Genomic DNA, 20,360 nt, shown 5'->3' with positions numbered 1-20,360 from the left:
TAGGAAGTCGGGAATCGCGCGGAAACGGACGCGACGCGCAGACAGCCAAAGGAGCGGGCACCTGGCGATAGGCGCGCGTCAAGTTACACGCCAGACGCGCATCAAGTTACGCGTCAGGCGAGATAACGGCTGTGGGAGCGGAAGTCCGCGCGCCTCGCACACGGATCAGGTGGCGCAGCTGCGCAGCTGCTACGCGCCGAACAGGAGCACGAACATGAGCCGTGACGGAGCGGTAAAGATAGACATGGAAGGGGTATGCCACGCATGCCTTCTGCCAGGGTTGCCAATAAATCATGCCGCGGCAGGGGTTTTCGCCACCTGTACCTGCGACACAGATAGGAAGCACAAAACAGACTTTGACGACAGAAAATCAGGGCCGACGTCTACAATTCAGTGCGGCGCGAGGGGATGTCATCGGCGGCCCGATGAGGTGGCGTTCTGCCACCAGTGCGGCACCGTGAGGCACCGCTCGTGCACCGAGGCCCGGGAGTTCCTTAACTTCCGGAATGGGCTATTCATGTGCCGCGCGTGCGAGCTCGCGCTGGACAGACCGTCAGCGACGCCGGCGGCCCCTGTCGCACCGCGCCCCGGCGGCACCCTCAAGCTGCCGGAGTTCGGAGGGCAGGAGCACGAGGACCCCGCAAAGTTCCTGCGGACATGCCGAGACAGGCTGGCACGATACGCGGTGCCTACAGATGAGTGGACGGAGAAGGCGTGCGATCAGCTGAGGGGGTGTGCCCTTGACTGGTGGACCACAGCCGGAGAATACGGCATGGAGTGGGGTGACTTCGCCAACGGACTGGAGGAGCGTTTCAACGACGCCCGTGCCCGGGCCCGGTGTCAACAGTCACTGTTCTGCCGGCCTCAGGAGGCGGGGGAGAGCGCGGAGGCCTTCATCAGGTCTAAGGCGCGGCTCCACCGACGGCTGGCGGAAGGGGAGGACGACAGCAGCATGCTAGGGGTAGTCGTCCAGCTGATGCTGCCCGAACTGCGGCCATTCCTTAGGGCCGCCACCGACAAGGGACTGGAGACGTTCGTGCGGTTGGCGAACGAGGTGGAGCGCGACGTGCAAGCTGTCCGTCGCAGCCGCGAGCCGCCCACCCGACGGCCAGGTGCGTCGCCACCGATGTTGGCGGCCCCCGAGGTCTCCAGGGCTCTGGTACCGTACGTGGAGCCAGTGCCGAGGCAACAGGGGGAGCAGCCGTCCCGACGTACCGCACCCAGGGAGAACACCGGGGCACCAAACCAGGGGGCTCCGCGCTGCAAGTACTGCCGTGAGGAGCGGTACCACTGGCACGACGTCTGTCCCACGCGGGCAGCTGTCTGGCAAGCCCGTGGGGCGGGCGGCCTTACGTCGGGAAACGCCCGCTAGGGGGTAGTGCCATGGCTGGCCACTGTCCCTGGAACCCTAGCCCGGCCTCCACTGTCACCCCGGCGCGCCCCGTCAGGACGGACGGGCGCGGCGCACTCGACTCGTCAGCGGCCTGCACCGGGTCGTCGGCGAGCCGCACCGGACACCAGGTGGCCCCGGCGACACCGGCAGCACCTGCGGTGTCCGCTGACACACCGGCACGCCCCGTCAGGACGGACGGGCGCGGCGCACCCGACTCGTCAGCGGCCTGCACCGGGTCGTCGGCGAGCCGCACCGGACACCAGGTGGCCCCGGCGACACCGGCAGCACCTGCGGTGTCCGCTGACACACCGGCACGCCCCGTCAGGACGGACGGGCGCGGTGCACCCGACTCGTCAGCGGCCTGCACCGGGTCGTCGGCGAGCCGCACCGGACACCAGGTGGCCCCGGCGACACCGGCAGCACCTGCGGTGTCCGCTGACACACCGGCACGCCCCGTCAGGACGGACGGGCGCGGCGCACCCGACTCGTCAGCGGCCTGCACCGGGTCGTCGGCGAGCCGCACCGGACACCAGGTGGCCCCGGCGACACCGGCAGCACCTGCGGTGTCCGCTGACACACCGGCACGCCCCGTCAGGACGGACGGGCGCGGCGCACCCGACTCGTCAGCGGCCTGCACCGGGTCGTCGGCGAGCCGCACCGGACACCAGGTGGCCCCGGCGACACCGGCAGCACCTGCGGTGTCCGCTGACACACCGGCACGCCCCGTCAGGACGGACGGGCGCGGCGCACCCGACTCGTCAGCGGCCTGCACCGGGTCGTCGGCGAGCCGCACCGGACACCAGGTGGCCCCGGCGACACCGGCAGCACCTGCGGTGTCCGCTGACACACCGGCACGCCCCGTCAGGACGGACGGGCGCGGCGCACCCGACTCGTCAGCGGCCTGCACCGGGTCGTCGGCGAGCCGCACCGGACACCAGGTGGCCCCGGCGACACCGGCAGCACCTGCGGTGTCCGCTGATACACCGGCACGCCCCGTCAGGACGGACGGGCGCGGCGCACCCGACTCGTCAGCGGCCTGCACCGGGTCGTCGGCGAGCAGTACCGGACACCAGGTGACCCCGGCGACACCGGCAGCACCTGCGGACCGCCTGACGGCAGCGGCAGCGCCCCGGGAGCAGTGTGGTGAGTCGTTCCAATTAGGGCAGTTGGGACCTGGGGCGGGGCATTTACTCCGGATTCCCGTCAGGATGGATGGACAGCCGGTGCATGCTCTTGTCGACACGGCCGCCAGCCACACGTATGTGTCGGCTCAATGCTCGAGCGTACGGGACATTGTCTCAGATGTGGAGGAGGTACAGTTAGCGACACAGGGGGCGACAGCGCGTATTGTTGGCCGCTCGAACATCACCCTCTCCATCAGGGACCATGTTAGTCACACAACAGCACTAGTAGTAGAGGGACTACGGGAGATGCTGATCCTAGGTCTGCCTTGGCTGGCGCAGGAGGACGCCACTGTGGAAGTCAGGGAGGGGAGGTTGCACGTTGGCCACCACGAGCGGCGCACAGTTTACAGCCTGGGCTATCGGCCACCCGCCGAGCAGGGGACACCCATCACGCTCGCGGACTTGAGGAACGGTGTGCCCGCTGCCCATGTAGAGCTCATAAACAATGTCTTGTCTCAACAGCCACAGGTGTTTGCGGCCACAGATATGCTCCGCCGTACCACAACCACGGAACACACCATCCCCACCCGACCTCACCAACCCCAGTTCGTAAAACCATACGGGTTCGGACCCACTGAAAGGCACGTCATCCAGACCCAGATCACGGAAATGTTACGCGATGGAGTCATCGAACCCAGTGAGTCGCCATACAACTGCCAGATTGTCATGGCGAACAAGAAAGATGGCTCCATGCGTTTTTGTGTGAATTTCAAACCAGTCAATTCAGTAACCATACCCGCCCCACCACCGCTCATCAACATAACAGACGCTTTGGCGGGGCTGGGCGACGCCCGCATCTTCACGTCCCTGGACCTCAAGTCCGGGTACTGGCAGGTGCCGGTACGTCCAGAGGACCGCCCGAAGACCGCGTTCACTGCCCCTGACGGCCGGCGTTTCCAGTTCTGTGCCATGCCGTTCGGGCTGATGGACGCCCCCGCGACCTTCCAGGCCATGATGGTGCGTGTGTTAGACGGGTACGCGGGCGAGTTCGCCGCCGCGTACCTGGATGACGTCATCATCTGGTCACGGTCGTGGGAGGACCACGCCCGGCACCTCGGCCTGGTCCTTGAGCGGCTGGCCAGACACGGCCTCACGTGTGCCCCCCAGAAATGCCACGTGGGCGCGGCTGAACTGGAGTACCTAGGGCACATGGTGGACGCGGAGGGTTGCCGCCCTCTGCCAAAGCACCTGAACCTTATTGAGTCCAAACCCGCCCCTCGAACCCGCAAGCAGCTGCAGAAGTTGATGGGCCTTCTCAACTGGCTGCGCTCGTTCATTCCGCATTTTGCCAGCGTCACCGCCCCGATGACGGACTTGCTGTCACCCAAGCTCCGGTTTCAGTGGACCAGCGAAGCGGACGCCGCCCTGGATGCGGTGAAACGGCAGTTCCGCGAGTGCCACCAGCTCGCCCGTCTGCAGCCTGACCTTCCCCTGTTCCTTCAGACAGACGCCAGTCAGGAGGGGATGGGGGCCGTCCTATACCAGGTGGGGGACAAAGGCGTGCGCCGGGTGGTGGAGTACGCCAGCGCCAAGTTCGGCCAGCCCGAACGGCGGTACCATGTGAACGAGCAGGAGTGCATGGCCGTCGTTTGGGCTATGCGCCGCTACCGCCACCACCTGGAGGGCCGCCGGTTCACGCTGCGGACGGACAGCCAGTGTCTCCGCTGGCTGGACTCCGCCCAGGGCCGCAAGTCGAAGTTCACGAGGTGGGCGTTGATGCTCCAGAACTTCGACTTCGCGGTCGAGCACGTCCCTGGACGGGACAACCAGTTCGCCGACGAGTTGTCGCGCCATCCCGACCCACACAACACGTTTCAGGATGACCAGGACTGGGAGGGGCTGTTGCCGCCAGGGGGAGTCGCGCCGCCGGTCACTCCAGGGGAGGCGCCCGCAACTTTATTCCACATCCCAAGGGCCCCCGATTATCCCGCCGTCTTGCCTGTGGAGACCCTGAGCGGATTAGTGGAATTCGTGAAACAGGCCCAGCGGACAGACGACCCCACACAGGCCGAGGTGCGGTCATGTGGGGAGCAGGTTCACCCCTACCACAGGTGCGTGGACGGGGTGTTGGAGACCCGGGTACCAGGGGACATGGACGCCTGGCGCCTTCATGTGCCGCTCGGTGCCCGCGAGCAGGTCATGGGCTTCCACCACACGCACGAGCTGGCGGGACACCCAGGTGCGCACCAAACCCAGTTAGACATCCGTAAGACCTTCCATTGGCCGGGGGTGACGCGGGATGTACGGGACCTGGTGCGGCGCTGCCAGCAGTGCCAGCAGAGGAAGACGAGGCGGTCTGACGGGGTGGAGCAGCAGCGCCCCCGACGGCCCCGCGACCCGTTTCACACCCTGGCCCTGGACATAATGGGGCCCTACCCGCGGACCACCTGGGGAAGGAGGTTCTTGGTCGTCATCACAGACATTTTCACCCGGTGGGTCGAGGCCTTCCCGGTGTCCAACGTGCGCGCCGGAACCATAGCCGCCCTGCTGGACCACGAGATATTCCCGCGGTATGGTTTCGCGCGCGTGCTGTTGACGGACAACGGCTGTCAGTTCAGCGGGAGGCGCTGGAGAGCTGACTGTCGCCGTTGGGGTCTCGACCACCACACCACCCCCATTTACCATCCCCAGGCCAACCCCACTGAGAGGCGGAACCAGGAGGTCAAGGCGCAGCTGCGGCTGAGGTTGGGGGACGACCACTCCAAATGGGACGTCCACCTGCCGAAGCTGTTGTATTGCCTCCGGCGCCGCACCAACGCTGTCACCGGTCATTCCCCTGACGAGCTTCTGTACGGGAAGAACTTGGCTTTGCCCGGGGAAAGCAGGGTGGCCGATGTTGCCATGGGCACGGTGGCGCGCCCCAATCATGAGGAGGGGAGGGAGCACGCCAGACAACGGCAGGCCCAATTCCTGGCGGCCCACACGCCCATGACTAGTCACCCCCCACCCCCCATCCAGCCAGGTCAGCTGGTATATGTCAGGCAGCACCACTTGTCGTCCGGGGCGCGTAACTTTTGTGCGGGGTTGGCGCCTCGATGGTCGGAGCCGCGGGAGGTCCTGTGGAGGACGGGCCCCTCATCCTATGCGGTCCGGACGCCAAGGGGACGGCCCGCTAAAGTGCACCGGGACGACCTGCGCGTAGTCGCGCACGGGGTCAGAGTTGGCCCAACGACCCCCTCTTCACCATCCCCCACACTCCAGGAAGCCACAGATACGCCGCGGGAAGGAGCAGCACCTGAACCCACCACCCGGGGGGACATGCACACGGGCGACACAGACGTGGGTAGCCCTGATCAGGCACATGAGTGCAACCAACCCGACCTCCGGGACACCCCGAGCAGGTCCCCGGTGCCGCTGGCCACAGTTCCGCACGTCCCCGAGGAGGTGGGGAATCCGTTGGTCTGGTTTCCTGACGAGGAGGGGGAGGAGGTCTGTGAGGAGGAGGACGTCGAGCCACTGTGGCCGCTGGACCTCAGCCTGGCGGACGCCACGTTCCGGGTATCCGTGGACGAGCCCGAGGAGGGGGAGGAGGAGCCGGACAGTAGGGATAGGCGCCCCACCCGCAGACGTCGGGCCCCGGTCAGGACGTACTGCGCGGACGACAGCGAGCCGGTAGAGTTCGCTCCTGTCCCCGCCGTGGAGGCGAGCTGCCCGACCACCCAACCGGACACGAGGGGACCTACCACACTCTGCACAGTGGAGACCCCTACCAGCACAGTCCCCACCACACGACCACAGAGGGCCCGCCGACCCCCGGCCTACCTGGCGGATTACGAGTGGTCCAGGTCCCCGTCGAGCTACTCCACCCGGGCGCGGCCCGTAAGGGGCGATCCAGGTGTGCCAACACTCGTGGCCGGACCCCTATCATTCCCCCCGCCCACGTCATCCATTCCACCACCCTGCCACACCCCGACCACACTGACCCCCCCACCCACTTGTCACCATATTGAGCTAGAAGAGGCGCACGTCGCTGCCCAGTCCCAGGGGGGGAAAGGACACGGGTCAGGGCGTAACCCCTTATCATTCATTGAGTGGGAGAGGTATTCAGGGCAGAATGTTTACATCACAACACACCACCACTCCGCCGCGTAGTGTAGGGCTCGCAGTGCGGCGAACGTCAGTGAAGTGCTCAGCGTGTGAAGCGAGGCGTTGATGCACATAGCGGTCTCAGAGAAGGGGGGGCATTTGACGCCGACCGCCAATGCTCCTCTGTCGCATAGACCGCTATGCCTCATCAACGTCTCGCAAAAGCGTGTGCACCGAACGCGCCCGTGCGCGCAGCAAAGTGCAGTTCGTGCGACGAGGCGAACGCCATACAACGAGTGCTACACCGGCGCAAGGATCCGGCCGGGTGTGGCATATCCTTCCGCCGCACTACAACAAATTGTTATAATTATGTTTTTCCACAGGATTTTATTAAACATTATTTTTTATTAATTAATAATTAAGTCTTTGCAAAATCATGTTTCAATGTGCGATTTGTCCCGAACCTGGCCGGTTCAGTTTCCCGCGAAATTCACACGTTTCCGCGGGAGGGCTGGCGGGGGAGGGGGGTCGCGCGCGGCGACACCGCTAGTGTCCTTCGAGAGCTCAACCAGGCCGGCAGCCTGCGCGCAACGCGGAACCTTCAACCTTTGCATTCACCGACATGTAGTTTTCCATAGTGTAATTTCTTTTCAACCTTTTGTACAGTTCCGCGGTCGGCCTAAATTTACCATGAGGTACTTAACTTAATTCAATCAGTGCTCCGAGATGAGTGTTTACGTCATACGTAAGTACTGTGGGGAGAGTATGTGTTTTTACGTCGGCGCTTCACGCCCAACCTAGCCTACAGGCTACTTAGTTTTGGCCCGCACGGGGCAGCCAGCAGGCGACACGTGCCATCCAACTTAATAACGATTCAGTCCCTGGGACACACCTAGACACCACGTAGAGTCGCCGGAGACACGGGCCTACGTGTTGCTAGCCCAGTTTATCAAGTGTAATGTGTTAGCGGAATAGTTGTTCGCCTAAGTGTAATTCGTCATGTCAGGGCTTATGTATCACCGTCGTACTGCAGTGCGCCACCAAACTTAATAACGATTCAGTCCCTGGGACACACCTAGTCACCACGTAGAGTCGCCGGAGACACGGGCCTACGTGTTGCTAGCCCAGTTTATCCAGAGCTAGGTATTAGTGTAGTGTATTGTGCTTCAAAATATCGTGTGCCATGTCAGAGTGTCTTTTGTAACTTTCGCGTCACGTATACGAGTCTGCCCCTCACGCGCATAAGAATCGTGAGCCGCCACTGAGGAAGTGAGCTGCGCGTGTGACTAGTCGTGTCGGGCAAACCGTTACGGCCAGAACGGGCAGCACCATGTATTGGGCTGTGCTGTATTAAATTCACCAACTATCTGAAGAGGTTTTGTGTTATTATTCAGGCGTCCCGAGTGGCCTCAACAGCTCGGGGGGCCCTACTGCGTTGACCCCTACCTCTAGCCACAAGGCCGAACCTTCCCTGAGATCACGAACTGAACAAAATCACGTCTAAATACTCAGAGGTAGCGGGGACGGCGTCAAGCTGTTGAAACTGTTGAAACCATACTGGCGTCTTTAACTATTCCCCTACCCCCTTCAAAAAATTAACACTGAAATGTACGGCTAATGTTCTAAAATATTAAGAGAGACTTGATGGAAAATATACTAGCGAAAGTGAAGCCAAGCAAACATTAGATGATTTGTGTATCCTTTACATGTTACAGCTATTACCTGCTCGACACTAGCACAGCCAAACTTGATAACTGAGAAACACATTTCTACAAAACACGTTCGTGATAGAATAGCATTATCTTTGACAAAACGATCCGCTTGTGTGTAATCATGGTGGTCGGAGCTTTTCCAATAGTAAAACTTGGAACTTTAGTTTTAAGACAGATTAGTAAACCTATCGCCAACATTGCAAAAGAAAAGGCTAAGCAAAGTCCATTTTTTAGGACGTACATATGTATGCCTCCAGCCCAGTGTAAGTTGAATTTATTTTTGTAATGAGGTTATGTCTGTTTTTTTTATTAGGTTATGAAATACTGGAGAAACAGACCGCTTTACGTAACTAAGGCCCGTTCTACAATGGCACGGCAATGGAGACGGATCACGTAAACGGAGACAGAGCTCCCGGAATGTTTCACTATCGTATCTATTGCTTCTGCAATACACGGAAACGTAACAAAAGGCAACCACCGAGAGTGCATTTCAACGATACAAAAAATTAATTCAATTATAAAATATATTTCGAAATAAGCACACGGGCGAATTTACGTATATAATAAAAATAAACGACAAAGTTAATATAGTAAACTAGATATTCTTGGTATTGAAATAACTTTTAATGTATTAGAACATAACCAAAAAATAATCAAGTAGGTACTAGGCTTCTATTGGTTGCACGGAGCAAGGTAAATGGGCCCATCTACGTCTGCGTGCTATCAAAGAAATTCTGTTCCATGAGATGTCTCCGTTTCCGTGCCAATGTCGAACAAGCCTAAATGTTCCATGCGATGCCTTTTACTGCGTTTTTGCTAGTACAAAGCTACAATCCGTGATACAATTATCCGTATTGTCACAGTCTCTAATCTCGAGGCAGACTGTAGCTTGGTTAGGATTTGTTAAGAAATTTTGTTCAATATTTACTTGTTTTTATTACTTAAAATTGCATAATTTTTCTTTAATTCATAGCTCTTCACATTTAGCGAGTATTTTGGAAGTTTGTCATAATGAAACACCTCCTTTTTTAGTGATTAATATATTATAGAGTTGTAGCCTCTATCTAGTTTATAACATGTTTTAGTTAAAGTGAAACCAACAAACCCCTACTTGGTGATTAATGGAAACACATGTTTATTTTAATAGCAAATAATAGCAAACTACAGCAATTCCTGAGGAAAACATACAGAATTAAAGAAACAGGAACACAAAGAAAAGAAACAAACAAATAGGCCTACTTACCTTTTCCGGAGGGAGTATAAATCCTTAACATTGATTATTCACGTGTTAACTTTCCTCTGGAAATTTGTGGCATTCCACAAATTCACTGAAATATTCCAATAAATTGTCAATATCACAAAATTTCATACAATGACAAATGTGAAATGCACCATTAAATTTGTGGGTTTATACACAATAAAACAAAACATTTCCTAAATACATGTCAGCCATGTCTACATATCAAAAATTTAAATGTTACCAAATTAATTGCAAGGTAAGTTAAATTATAATAGGAAACAAGTGGCGGATACAGGAATGTATTTTGTGGAGTTTTTAAATTTAAAACATGTGTATTACAAATAACTTACATTACTATTGACACTTAACACAAACACAGACACAGGCTTCAGAAATTGTGCGAGTGAGTAGGGGGGAGAGGGACTCCTTGCCACCGGTTGGAAGCCCAATCGCAAGTGTAACAAACAATAAAAATAAAAAACACATTGGCCTACAGTAGTAGCTGTAGGTGACATGGCATATCAAGCAGTAACATAGTCTTCACAGATATTTTGCAGATTTTTTCATAACTAAATAACAAAAATAAATAAATTCATTAAAAGTTTACATGAAATGAAATAAATTTGATGAATTCAATGAACTCAGTCAAAATAAAAGAAACACAACTACCTATACGAAATTCCAAAATATCTTAAATCAGTATTTTCCAGATAGTAGCAGTATTACAATGTGACAATGAATGTGTAAATAGTAAATAGAGTGGATTGGTACTGAGTAAACTGTCTGAATATAAAAATTAACAGGCAAAAACTATTATGGATGTCACAAAGTCTCACAATAATATATAATATAACTTTAGACAAGATTTCCATAGAATAAGAACGGAACACCCTAAATCCTAAATAAATAATTCTTTCTTGTTATTTTTAAAAATAAAATATATAATGCATTTAACATAAAATTTATTTATTGTTAATATCAGTGATAGAAAATGTTATAAAAGTTTTCTTGTGTATTTATGTAAGTGAGGTTAATTTCCTGTATGTATAATTTATAGGTACATATTATAAATTATGACATTAATTTTCAATAATCAAAATTAATAAATTAGAATAAAAATTATAGCATGTCATATTGATTTTCATTATTGGTTAAAATTTTGCTCAATTATTTTACTAAATTAAATTATAATTTCATACATGTGTTTATATTAATATTGAATACTGTACTGAGTATTTATTTAAAGTTTTTAATTTTATTGAATTTATACTTTACCAGCCGTATTTAAAATGTCACTTCAGTCCTTTTGTTGTTTTATTTTTATTGATTATTTCCATGCAAAAGGAAAGTTAGTTTTTTTTACTAGGCCAATTAATTCTAAAGCACGTACATTTATTGTATGTCTATTTAAACGTACATATTTTAATACCATAATTATATATATAAAACAATGTTTTTTTTTTTTTTACATTTCACTGCGGATGTTTATGTTTTGTTGCCTTCAGTCTACAACTGGTGCGAGGTGAAAGCGAGAATGTGGGTCATGAACCTCGGGAAGCCCGTCAACATACCGAGTCTCAACGAGGCGATGGCCATAGAGCTGGGGGCCAACCTGCTGGGGGAGGGCATCATATTCATAGTCGCGGTGGGCGTCATGGTGTTCGAGTACACCCGCTCCAGCCGCAAGGAGGCCGCGAAGGAGAAGGCGCTCCGGGACGAGCTGGACACGATGAGCTACACGGTGCAGGAGCTGTACTTCCAGAACGAGAGGCAGGACGCGCAAATCCGAGAGCTCCTCCGAGCCGTCTACGAGCTCCAGACCTCCGTGGTGCAGAAGCCGTGGAGAATCCGCTCCCGCAAGGGGGACGATGATCCGGACGACGGCCAGCCCCCGGTTACCGGACTGCCGCCTCCCTATCCTCCCACACCCAGTGAAAGGAGCAGTGGTAAAAGTGACGCTCAGTTCAGGATCGGCGCCTCTACGGAAAGTGCAGGACTGCTAATGCAAGCTGTTAACTACTTTCAGGCTGATGTAAAAGGATTACGGTAGTTACAAGAATGCAGGTGCCGTAACCTCCTCTGTTGTCCTTTAAGGTTACTTAACTAACCTTCTTAGCAGTATTTTTTGTTATTTTAAGTTGTTAGTTTATCTTCAATACCAAACAAATTATTTTGCTTGTGCATTATGTAGACTAGTAAGAAATGTTTTATTGTTAATGCCCACGGTTAATTTACATGAAATTTATTTATTATCTTGAAACATGTCACTTGGATTCTGCGCTGTACATAATTATAATTATTATAGTCTTATGCTCAACTTATATTCTTATACTCAACTGTTTGGCTGTTGGATTCAAGCTGGTGCACTATCAGCGAGGATTGTTATGGTAATTGTGGAACAATTGACTGTCTAAATTTAAATGGTTAATATGTACATAGATCTACCACTTTCATCACACTGAAAATGTAATTAATGAGGTGGAGAGCATGGTTGATATGTTAAGATATAAATGTACTTGCCCTGATGTAGTGTAAGGTCCAATCCGTAATGTTCTAAACCATAGCCATGTTAGATTAGCAATTTTGCAGGAATTATCGAATGTCAATACAGTTTTAACGCGAATAACAAATTTAAAATGTAACTTGCTAGAAAAAGGAGACCCTGTGTACTAAAATGAGAACTGATTGTAACTATAAACTCCAAGCAAACTAAAAAAGCTGGCAGCACAGTAACGCTACCTAACCGCCAAGGTCAACAACTGGAATCCATCCGGGTAAAAATCTGAATATGAGTGGTTTGACTGATGCTAGATTTCAGAAAGTCCTAAACCATAGAACACTGGATGAAACTGGATGTATAACAACTGTTGAAAAATGAATGATAAATTTAATACTGTCTTAACTATGTGTATTTGTTTTAAACAATTTTAAAAAATGTTTTGACGTTTTCTGTAGCAATTGTGGGAAACAGGGCAGAAAACTTTCTTGGTTTTAATATCTCCTTATTGAGACTGAATTATGATAAGTCTATACATCTTATTTGTGTAGTTCTTTTTAGTGTCTGTTAAGATAGATTAAAAAATTTTCAAGATTTTTGTCTCTGAAAGCATTAATCACCAGTTTATCGTGTAGCTTTCACAAAATTATATTCTCATACAATTGTGTGTCAGCATTTTAAGGCTTTGTCACACACACCATTTTTTGATGTGTAACATCTTAGCTATCGGTTTACAGTATTTGGTAGGAGTAATTAGTGCTGCCATCTGTGGCGGATGGCACAAACTGAAATTTAAAAAGCCAAAGGGAAACTTTATAGTATTAACAGATCAATAAATTTTAACAGATTGGCATTATTTTAATTAAATTCATTGTCAAATTCACATTAAAGCTGGGATTTTATATTTTGTAAGTCTTCTGTTTCGCTTTTATCAGAGCCATTTTATTTATTTAAAATTTGTAAAATCCTACCAACAGTTCCGGCAAAAAATTCTAGTGGCGGATTTAAAAACTAAGAGATTTGATTCATGAAATGTAGTTGAAAACACAATTTGCTTATATTTATCTTTTTCTGCATTATTTTAAAGAATTCTACATTAAATTTCATGTTTGAGTTTCATATTATAAGTTTATTTGCAACATGAGAACACATAAATATGCTGGTTACCGAGATTAGATGTTGCATGTCTCTGGCGAGTACTGAAAGACTCGTTGACACATACGCACACGCACAAAACAAACAGACACACAGATATATATTTTCATCATTTTTATTTTGGGTCTATTTCTGTAACTTTTAATGTAATACCTCCCCTACCTTTGTTTTGTCACAAATATTTTCAACAGATAAGCATTATGTTTAATATAATTTTATGCATCTTATATTATACTTAATGAATTTCTGGTGACCATAATTGTGACAGAATGAAAGCAAGGTAGGTACAAAATAGCCGTAAAATAACAGTAATTGCAAGGGTGTAAGAAGAGAACAAAAAATAAATTTTAAAGGAAAGGAGCTGGTAACATTAGAAATTCAATTTTTTACATTTGACACTTAACAAGCGGAATGGGGAAAGAAACAGTTCAAATTTAAAAAATCATGAGGTCCTCGATAAAAATTTCCAGGCCCATAAATACAGGTTAGATATAAAAAAACAACAAATGAGAATATTTAAATTTAAGTGACATACCTGTGCATATGTTACATGGTCTCTGCTTCAAAATTTATTTCAACAAATAATAGGTTGCAGATTTAATTTAGTTGAACATAATTTAGCGCTGTCGTGTAGTGATCCTGCAGGGCCGCAACTAAAAAAGATGTAAAATAACATTCTGCTCGTGTAACACTATTATCACTGTTCACAGCAAAATTAATTTTTTAATTGGAAGCGATACACTTCACGTGTTAGTTGTGTTTTTTGTAGCGACATGTTTCACAATGTCTCCTCTTCCACTATGCGAGATAGAAAAATCAGCACGGCACACGCTACAAAACGGAAAATTGCTTCCTTTACGTGACTCGAGTATTGATTGAAACTTGTTACTGTAAGCTTTCGTAAAACTTGTTTTGTAACTTTTACAAAAAAAATCTTGGGGCCCCAAAAAATCGTGAGGAAACACGATTTTGGCGTGAGGGCGTGAGATGGACCTTAAAATCGTGAGCCTCACACCAAAATCGTGAGAGTTGGCAGGTCTGTACATGTGTACACCTACTTTTATCATGTTTGCAAATACGGATTGAATACCAAATGTTGTTTAAATGGTTAGAACTGATTTTATTTTTGGTATAAGGAGTAATTTATATTTTGAAATAGTTAAATAATTCAGTGTATTTTTTTTTAAGATGTAGCTTGAACTATTTTGTTGACTTTTGATAATATTTATTGTATTTTCTAATGCAAAAATAAAGGAATTTTTTTTTGAGATTACTATGGAAATGTTAAAATTATTTTTTAAGTATGTATTGTTAGTTTAGTGATGAACCAATCTACTTAAAAATAATGCATTTATTTATATATTTTGTTGTAGTCAATTGTCAAATCAAAAGTTTAGTATCTGACTTCTTGCTACATCTTACAACCAGAAAACTAAGAATTATATTCTTTAGTTAAATAATTTTTTTTTTAGCTCAGATATATTATATGTATATATAAAATAGGGGTAAATAGTATGTGTGTGTCATAACAACATATTACTTTGTCTACACATTAAAGACACTTGTAAATATTAAGAGATTTAAAATAAAATGGTCAAGTCTTAAATGTGACACAAACGTTTTCTCTGAACTAGCAAGTAGGTATTTTATAAGACAGACATATCTTAGTATTTAATTAAATGACTAAAGTTGTATGATTCACAAAACGTTAATTTTGTACATGTACCTCACCGTTGCTGTTGTCCTTATTCCGCCACAACAAAATCATTTTGTAAGACAACATACGTACTTGAGAGATTCTTAAATAGGTAATAGTCATATGTATACTTAAGCTAAAAAGTAAACAATATTTATCAGCAAAGGGTATGTGTTCAACAATATTTTCCAAATTTTTTCATTACCATTTTTGGTATTTGTCAAAGCTATGCAAATTCTGTAGACATTAGAATTTTTTCTCCTATATAGTTAAAGAGTTAAGAGTTTATAATATCCAACACACAACAGAATGTTGACATCAAATTAAGGTTCCATATTCTTGGTTATGTAACCTTAAAAGTATTGACACGTTATTTTATTTCATACAGTAGAACTCCTATTTTACATTCCCAAAGAAAGAAATGGTGTAGATAAGGGGGAAAAACAAAATTTGATGTCATATACATTAAAACCATCACACATACTTAACATATTTTTTTTGAACTTGTCTTTACATTTTTTAAAAATCACCATCTTTAGGATGATATTTCTTGGGAAAGACAGTATTTATTCTTAAATTATAAAAATTTTAGGAGTGGATATCATGCTCGTATTTAAAACTATGCCAAATTGTACATATGTAATAAAATTCCAACAGTCGCTCTTATACGTAAATAGCACTAAGGTAAAAAAAAAAACACCTTACAGTAAAGCCTACAGGCGTAGGTAGAAACAACTGAAGTACCTATTTTGTATTTTGGAAACTTCTATAAACTCCTGGAACATTTAAAGAACTTAATATAACCTACATAACATCCTATACATTCGCTAATATTAAAAAAAAGATAGGTAGCTTTAACATTTTCTCATATTCAATGCAACGAAAATATTTTGAATGTTTTTAACATAATGCATCTAGCATTAATGTCTTAATGAATTTCATATTATGCCTACCCTACTAAAGTAGTTACACAATTATTTTTGACTTCCAACACTATTATTCATCCCTTTCACTAATACATGGATGTATAAAAAAAAAATTTTTGGACAAAGGTTCAAGGTAATATTAAGATAGTTTTTAATAAATTTTGACTAATTTGATGATAAGAAAGTTTAAATTTTTTAAAAATTTCAACCCCTATTTTTAAGTTGATAGTTTGTTTCATCAAAAATTGTTTCAACCGAATAATCAAGGATTTTTGCAATAAATTATAATGGATTTGATATATCTATTAAAAAATATGACATTTTGTCTGTCTAACATTGTTATTCCCAACTCTTGGAGTAATGATTTGTGAGATAAACATCTACTTTAGACAGAAGTTTTCAACAATATTTAAACAAAAATAAAACTTAATTCAATAGAGTACATGGTAGGGAACTTCTACTTTCTTATTTCAAGCCCAGGTTTTTTCAACCCCTTGCAGCAATTGTTCGTCTAATCAAAAATTGTTTTAGACAAAAGTTTTAGATAAAACTTAACACACAGTTTGATGATGTGACTACAAAGGGAGTTATGACTTTTTCATCCTCCAACCCTTGTTTTTTCTACCCCTTGCAGTTATGGTTGGTCACATAAAAACTTATTCACACAAAATATTATGTTATTACTCCTACAAGTTATAATACTTTCAAACGGATGTGACATTTTCCACATTATGAGAGTTGTAGAGATTGATCTGTTTTCCAAAAAAACCTTCCTAATTTCTACCTTTTTGGTTCGGATATTGTCCATTAACGAAATTGACCGAAATTTTCCACTACTAGATTTTATTTATCATTTATAACTGCTGCAATTATTTGCAAACCACACATATATATTATATGTATGTATGTATATGTATGTATGTATATATATATACATATACACACACACATATATATACATACATATATATATATATATATATATATATATATATATATATATATATATATATAGAGAGAGAGAGAGAGAGAGAGAGAGAGAGAGAGAGTCAATGGATCATGTGAAACGAAAAATAAAATTTTTTGGAAAGGGTTTAGGGGTGTGCGAATACTCGAAATTGCAAACATTCGTGCGAATCGAATATTTGATTCGATTCACATTCGAAACCAAATTAGGTATTTGAAAATTTCAAATATTCGAAAGTTTTCGAATGTATTAAAATATTACTTTTGTTTGACAAAACGTGTGATACAATAATATGTCGAACCTCGAGAAATCATTTTCCGAGAGACTTAATGGAAGAAAAAAAAACTGTAAGCGGACCTTTACTTACATAAAATTTTAGGTTAGGTAAATGGGCATACTGAGAACAGTTAAAGCCAATGTAGCGTGAAAATTATCATAAATGCTTACGATTTTACTGCAAACTTTACGTGATGTGTAGCATAATTATTTTATTATATCCAGTTGCTAATACAAATCTAGAGAATTTTTTTTAACGATAGAAAAGTAAGCACAGCGGCCATCATGGCTACAGCGTGTCCGTTTGTGGTTATGGCCACCAGAGCGGCCTATGGCCAGAGACTTGTGTTGCTAGAATTGCTCCAGCGCAATTGCTTTTTAAACTACCGAAAATGTTACGTAAATAATTAGATAAAATTAAAAAGACAAGATAAAGAAAATTCATTAAAAATTATTTTGCCTTGACACGTTTGATTCCAAAAGACTGAAAACGGAATATTGACCATGCTTACTAGCAGTTGTAAAAAAACAACTCTTCGATATATCGATTGTTAATCGCTTGAATATTTATTGCGGAGAATAAAACTGATACTTCGAAGATCTGTTTACTTTCATAAACTTTCTTTGCCGTTTTTAATTTTCAGAAGAAGTGAAGTTCTGGACGTAATTTTTTGATTCCTGCATTACGATATTCGTGTTTCCGCTGGTTTAAATTCAAAATACAACTGGTACAATGAATAACGACGACGAAGATGTTGATACTAATACCGCACTGACACGCAAAAGAAGTGTTATATGGTCTAATTTCTCACAATCAGAAGATAAGACATTTGCAAAATGCAAATTATGTAAGAAGGACTATAAAACTAAACGAGGTAAGTTCGAAATTAGCTTATAAGAGAGTGTTAGGATTGCATGATATGTGCATTTTTATTTCCCTTTGTCTCCTTTAATGAGTACAATTAAAACAGTCTTCAATCACACATGATTTTTAGTATTTGTTGTTTGCATTTGGTAAAGTTTGAGAAGAATGCCTCGATGCTAATCTGTTCTAGTTATTTTAAGTGATAATAGTACAATACGAAATGCTTATGGAAACCCAACTTACAAAATGTGAATAATTGTCTTGCACCCTGAACCCAATAATTAACTTAACTTTTAATGAATTTTACGTTTACAAATTATATAACTCTGGTTTTCATGTAATTAAAATTTGAATGTGCTGACAATGTAATGTATATATGTAATGTAAGTACAAACATTATATTTTGTCATTAGGTACTACAACACCTCTTATAAACCACATCAAGTCCACCCACCCCATTGAATGGAAGACCTACTGTTCTGAAATGGCCAGCCTGCAACAGCAGGCTCCTCCTGTCAAGATCAGCAAAACTTCACAGCTCAGTATTGATGCTGCTTTCAATAAGCAGTACAAGTGGGCACCCAACCACAGTGCAGCACAGAAAATTACAAAGCAGATTGCAAGAATGCTTGCTACAGATCTTTTACCGTACAGTTTTGTAGAAGGAGATGGCTTCAGAAATTTGATGAAGGAAGTAGCTCCTCAGTATCAAATTCCTGCTAGAACAACATTTTCCACCAACTATGTAACAAAATTGCAACAAGAGGTAAGGTCTCAACTGAAAGCTGAATTTGTGCATGACATGACAAGTATGTCCAGTTTGTCACTTAAAACTGATGCTTGGACATCCAAGGCTGGAGATAGCTATGTAAGCATCACTGCCCATTACCTCACTTCAGATTTTTCATACAAATCATTCCTGATGGACATAATCAACATGAACACATCACACACAGGTCAGAAAATTGCTGAAGAGTTGAGTTTGTCAGTGAATTCCTGGGGAATAACCGTAACAGAAACAACTATTCCAATATACTGTGTGACAGATAACGGAGCAAACTTCCAGCTTGCTTCACGACTTCTGTTTGGGGATAAAGCCCGTGTTTGCTTTGCACACTCTCTACAGTTGTCTATAGATCACACCTACCGCGAATGTCATGGAGCATCAAATCTCTTGGCAAAAGCAAGACAGGTGGTTGGTCATTATCGACGCAGCAGCAAAGCCAGGGAAAGCCTTCACAGCCAGATGGAACAAATGGGTCAACCTGTTTTGGAAATGATACAACATGTTGACACTAGGTGGTCGTCAGATTATTCTATGTTAGAGAGGCTTCTTCAAATAAAAGCACCACTGGTTGCAGACCAAATAAACACTGATAGCACAGAAATGTTAACTAGCTCGGAATGGAAGCAGATGGCTGGAATAGTGGCCATTCTTAAGCCTCTTGCTGATGCCACTCGAGAAATAAGTGGCAATTTATATCCAACATCTTCCATGGTTATTCCTATGTTAAAATGTCTGCACAGTCACCTTAATGATTACATTGATAAAAAGGCTGATGGAGTTATTTTTGCGAAATGTCTTTCAAAACATCTTTTGGCACAATTTCCAAATTACATAGAAGACAAAGTATTTCTCGTAGCAATGATTGTTGACCCTAGGTACAAAGATGCATTTGTTAGCAAGATTGTTGCACAAGCCACACTCAAAGCGCACATCAAACACATTGCAAGATGTGAACAACATACTACACACAATCAGAAGTTGGGTGACCCCACCACCTCCGCCAGTACATCAGGACTTTGGTCAGCACTTGACAAACTTCCCAACGAAGATTTACAAGACAGTGACTGTGCTCAAGAAATACAAACATATTTGACAGAGAAACGTATCCACCGAACAAGTGACCCGTGGAAATGGTGGGAAAACTTTGGTAAAACAAAGTTTCCAAACATAGCGAATGTTGCTTTGATGTACCTGAGTATACCTGCAACTCAGGTTGCTTCAGAACGTTGTTTTTCTGCTTCTGGGAACATTGTCACTTCCAAGAGGCAATGCCTGGATCCAGAACATGTGAAGGAATTGGTCTTTTTGCACTGCAATTTACATAATGTTGATGGCAAGGTGTAGGCTTGGCTTTTGATAAAGACATTTCTATATCACTGATTGTGTTTTATTACTAAACCATTAGAAGAGACATAAAAATATACATGTTACTTGAGTAATAAAAATGTATATAAAGCTAAAGAACATTACTCTTTAAAAAAAAAACCATATATAATATGACAAATTTTGACAAATTATTTAGATTTATACCTAGAACTTAATTAGAAAATATTCGCAAATTATTCGCTATTCGCAAATATTTGAAATTATTTGATTCACATTTGATTCGCATTGAAAAAGTCACATTCGCACAGCT

The 20,360-nt window shown here is 45.3% G+C and overlaps 3 protein-coding genes across 5 annotated transcripts in view; 2 read left to right on the top strand and 1 right to left on the bottom strand.

The window, feature by feature from the left end:
- The window catches only part of LOC134536044 (synaptotagmin-14), a 252,140-nt gene extending 234,749 nt beyond the window's left edge, over window positions 1–17,391 (bottom strand). Inside the window, exons 1-2 of one of the 3 annotated variants that reach the window (XM_063375563.1) lie at window positions 17,164–17,391; window positions 9,559–9,643 (exon numbers count right to left, since the gene is read on the bottom strand). In XM_063375563.1, the coding sequence (XP_063231633.1) occupies window positions 9,559–9,589 (31 nt within the window). In that variant the 5' untranslated portion in view covers window positions 9,590–9,643; window positions 17,164–17,391. Of the gene's footprint in view, window positions 1–9,558; window positions 10,191–17,163 lie in introns of those variants that run through there. The other 2 variants (XM_063375564.1, XM_063375565.1) reach the window with 2 other exon arrangements.
- Window positions 8,399–14,115, top strand: LOC134536048 (optic atrophy 3 protein homolog). The gene is made up of 2 exons (XM_063375576.1): window positions 8,399–8,578; window positions 11,061–14,115. The coding sequence occupies exons 1-2, from the start codon at window positions 8,437–8,439 to the stop codon at window positions 11,603–11,605; spliced, it is 687 nt and encodes a 228-aa protein (XP_063231646.1). The 5' UTR covers window positions 8,399–8,436; the 3' UTR covers window positions 11,606–14,115.
- On the top strand, window positions 16,901–20,100 carry LOC134536042 (zinc finger BED domain-containing protein 4-like). The gene is made up of 2 exons (XM_063375560.1): window positions 16,901–17,947; window positions 18,351–20,100. The coding sequence occupies exons 1-2, from the start codon at window positions 17,806–17,808 to the stop codon at window positions 20,066–20,068; spliced, it is 1,860 nt and encodes a 619-aa protein (XP_063231630.1). The 5' UTR covers window positions 16,901–17,805; the 3' UTR covers window positions 20,069–20,100.
- The last annotated feature ends 260 nt before the right edge of the window (window positions 20,101–20,360 follow it).

The sequence above is a fragment of the Bacillus rossius genome, chromosome 10 (assembly GCF_032445375.1).
Source record: "Bacillus rossius redtenbacheri isolate Brsri chromosome 10, Brsri_v3, whole genome shotgun sequence".
NCBI lineage: Eukaryota > Metazoa > Arthropoda > Insecta > Phasmatodea > Bacillidae > Bacillus > Bacillus rossius.
The sequence above is the reverse complement of the archived record's forward strand: the minus strand, read 5'-3'. Positions and strand labels throughout refer to the sequence as shown.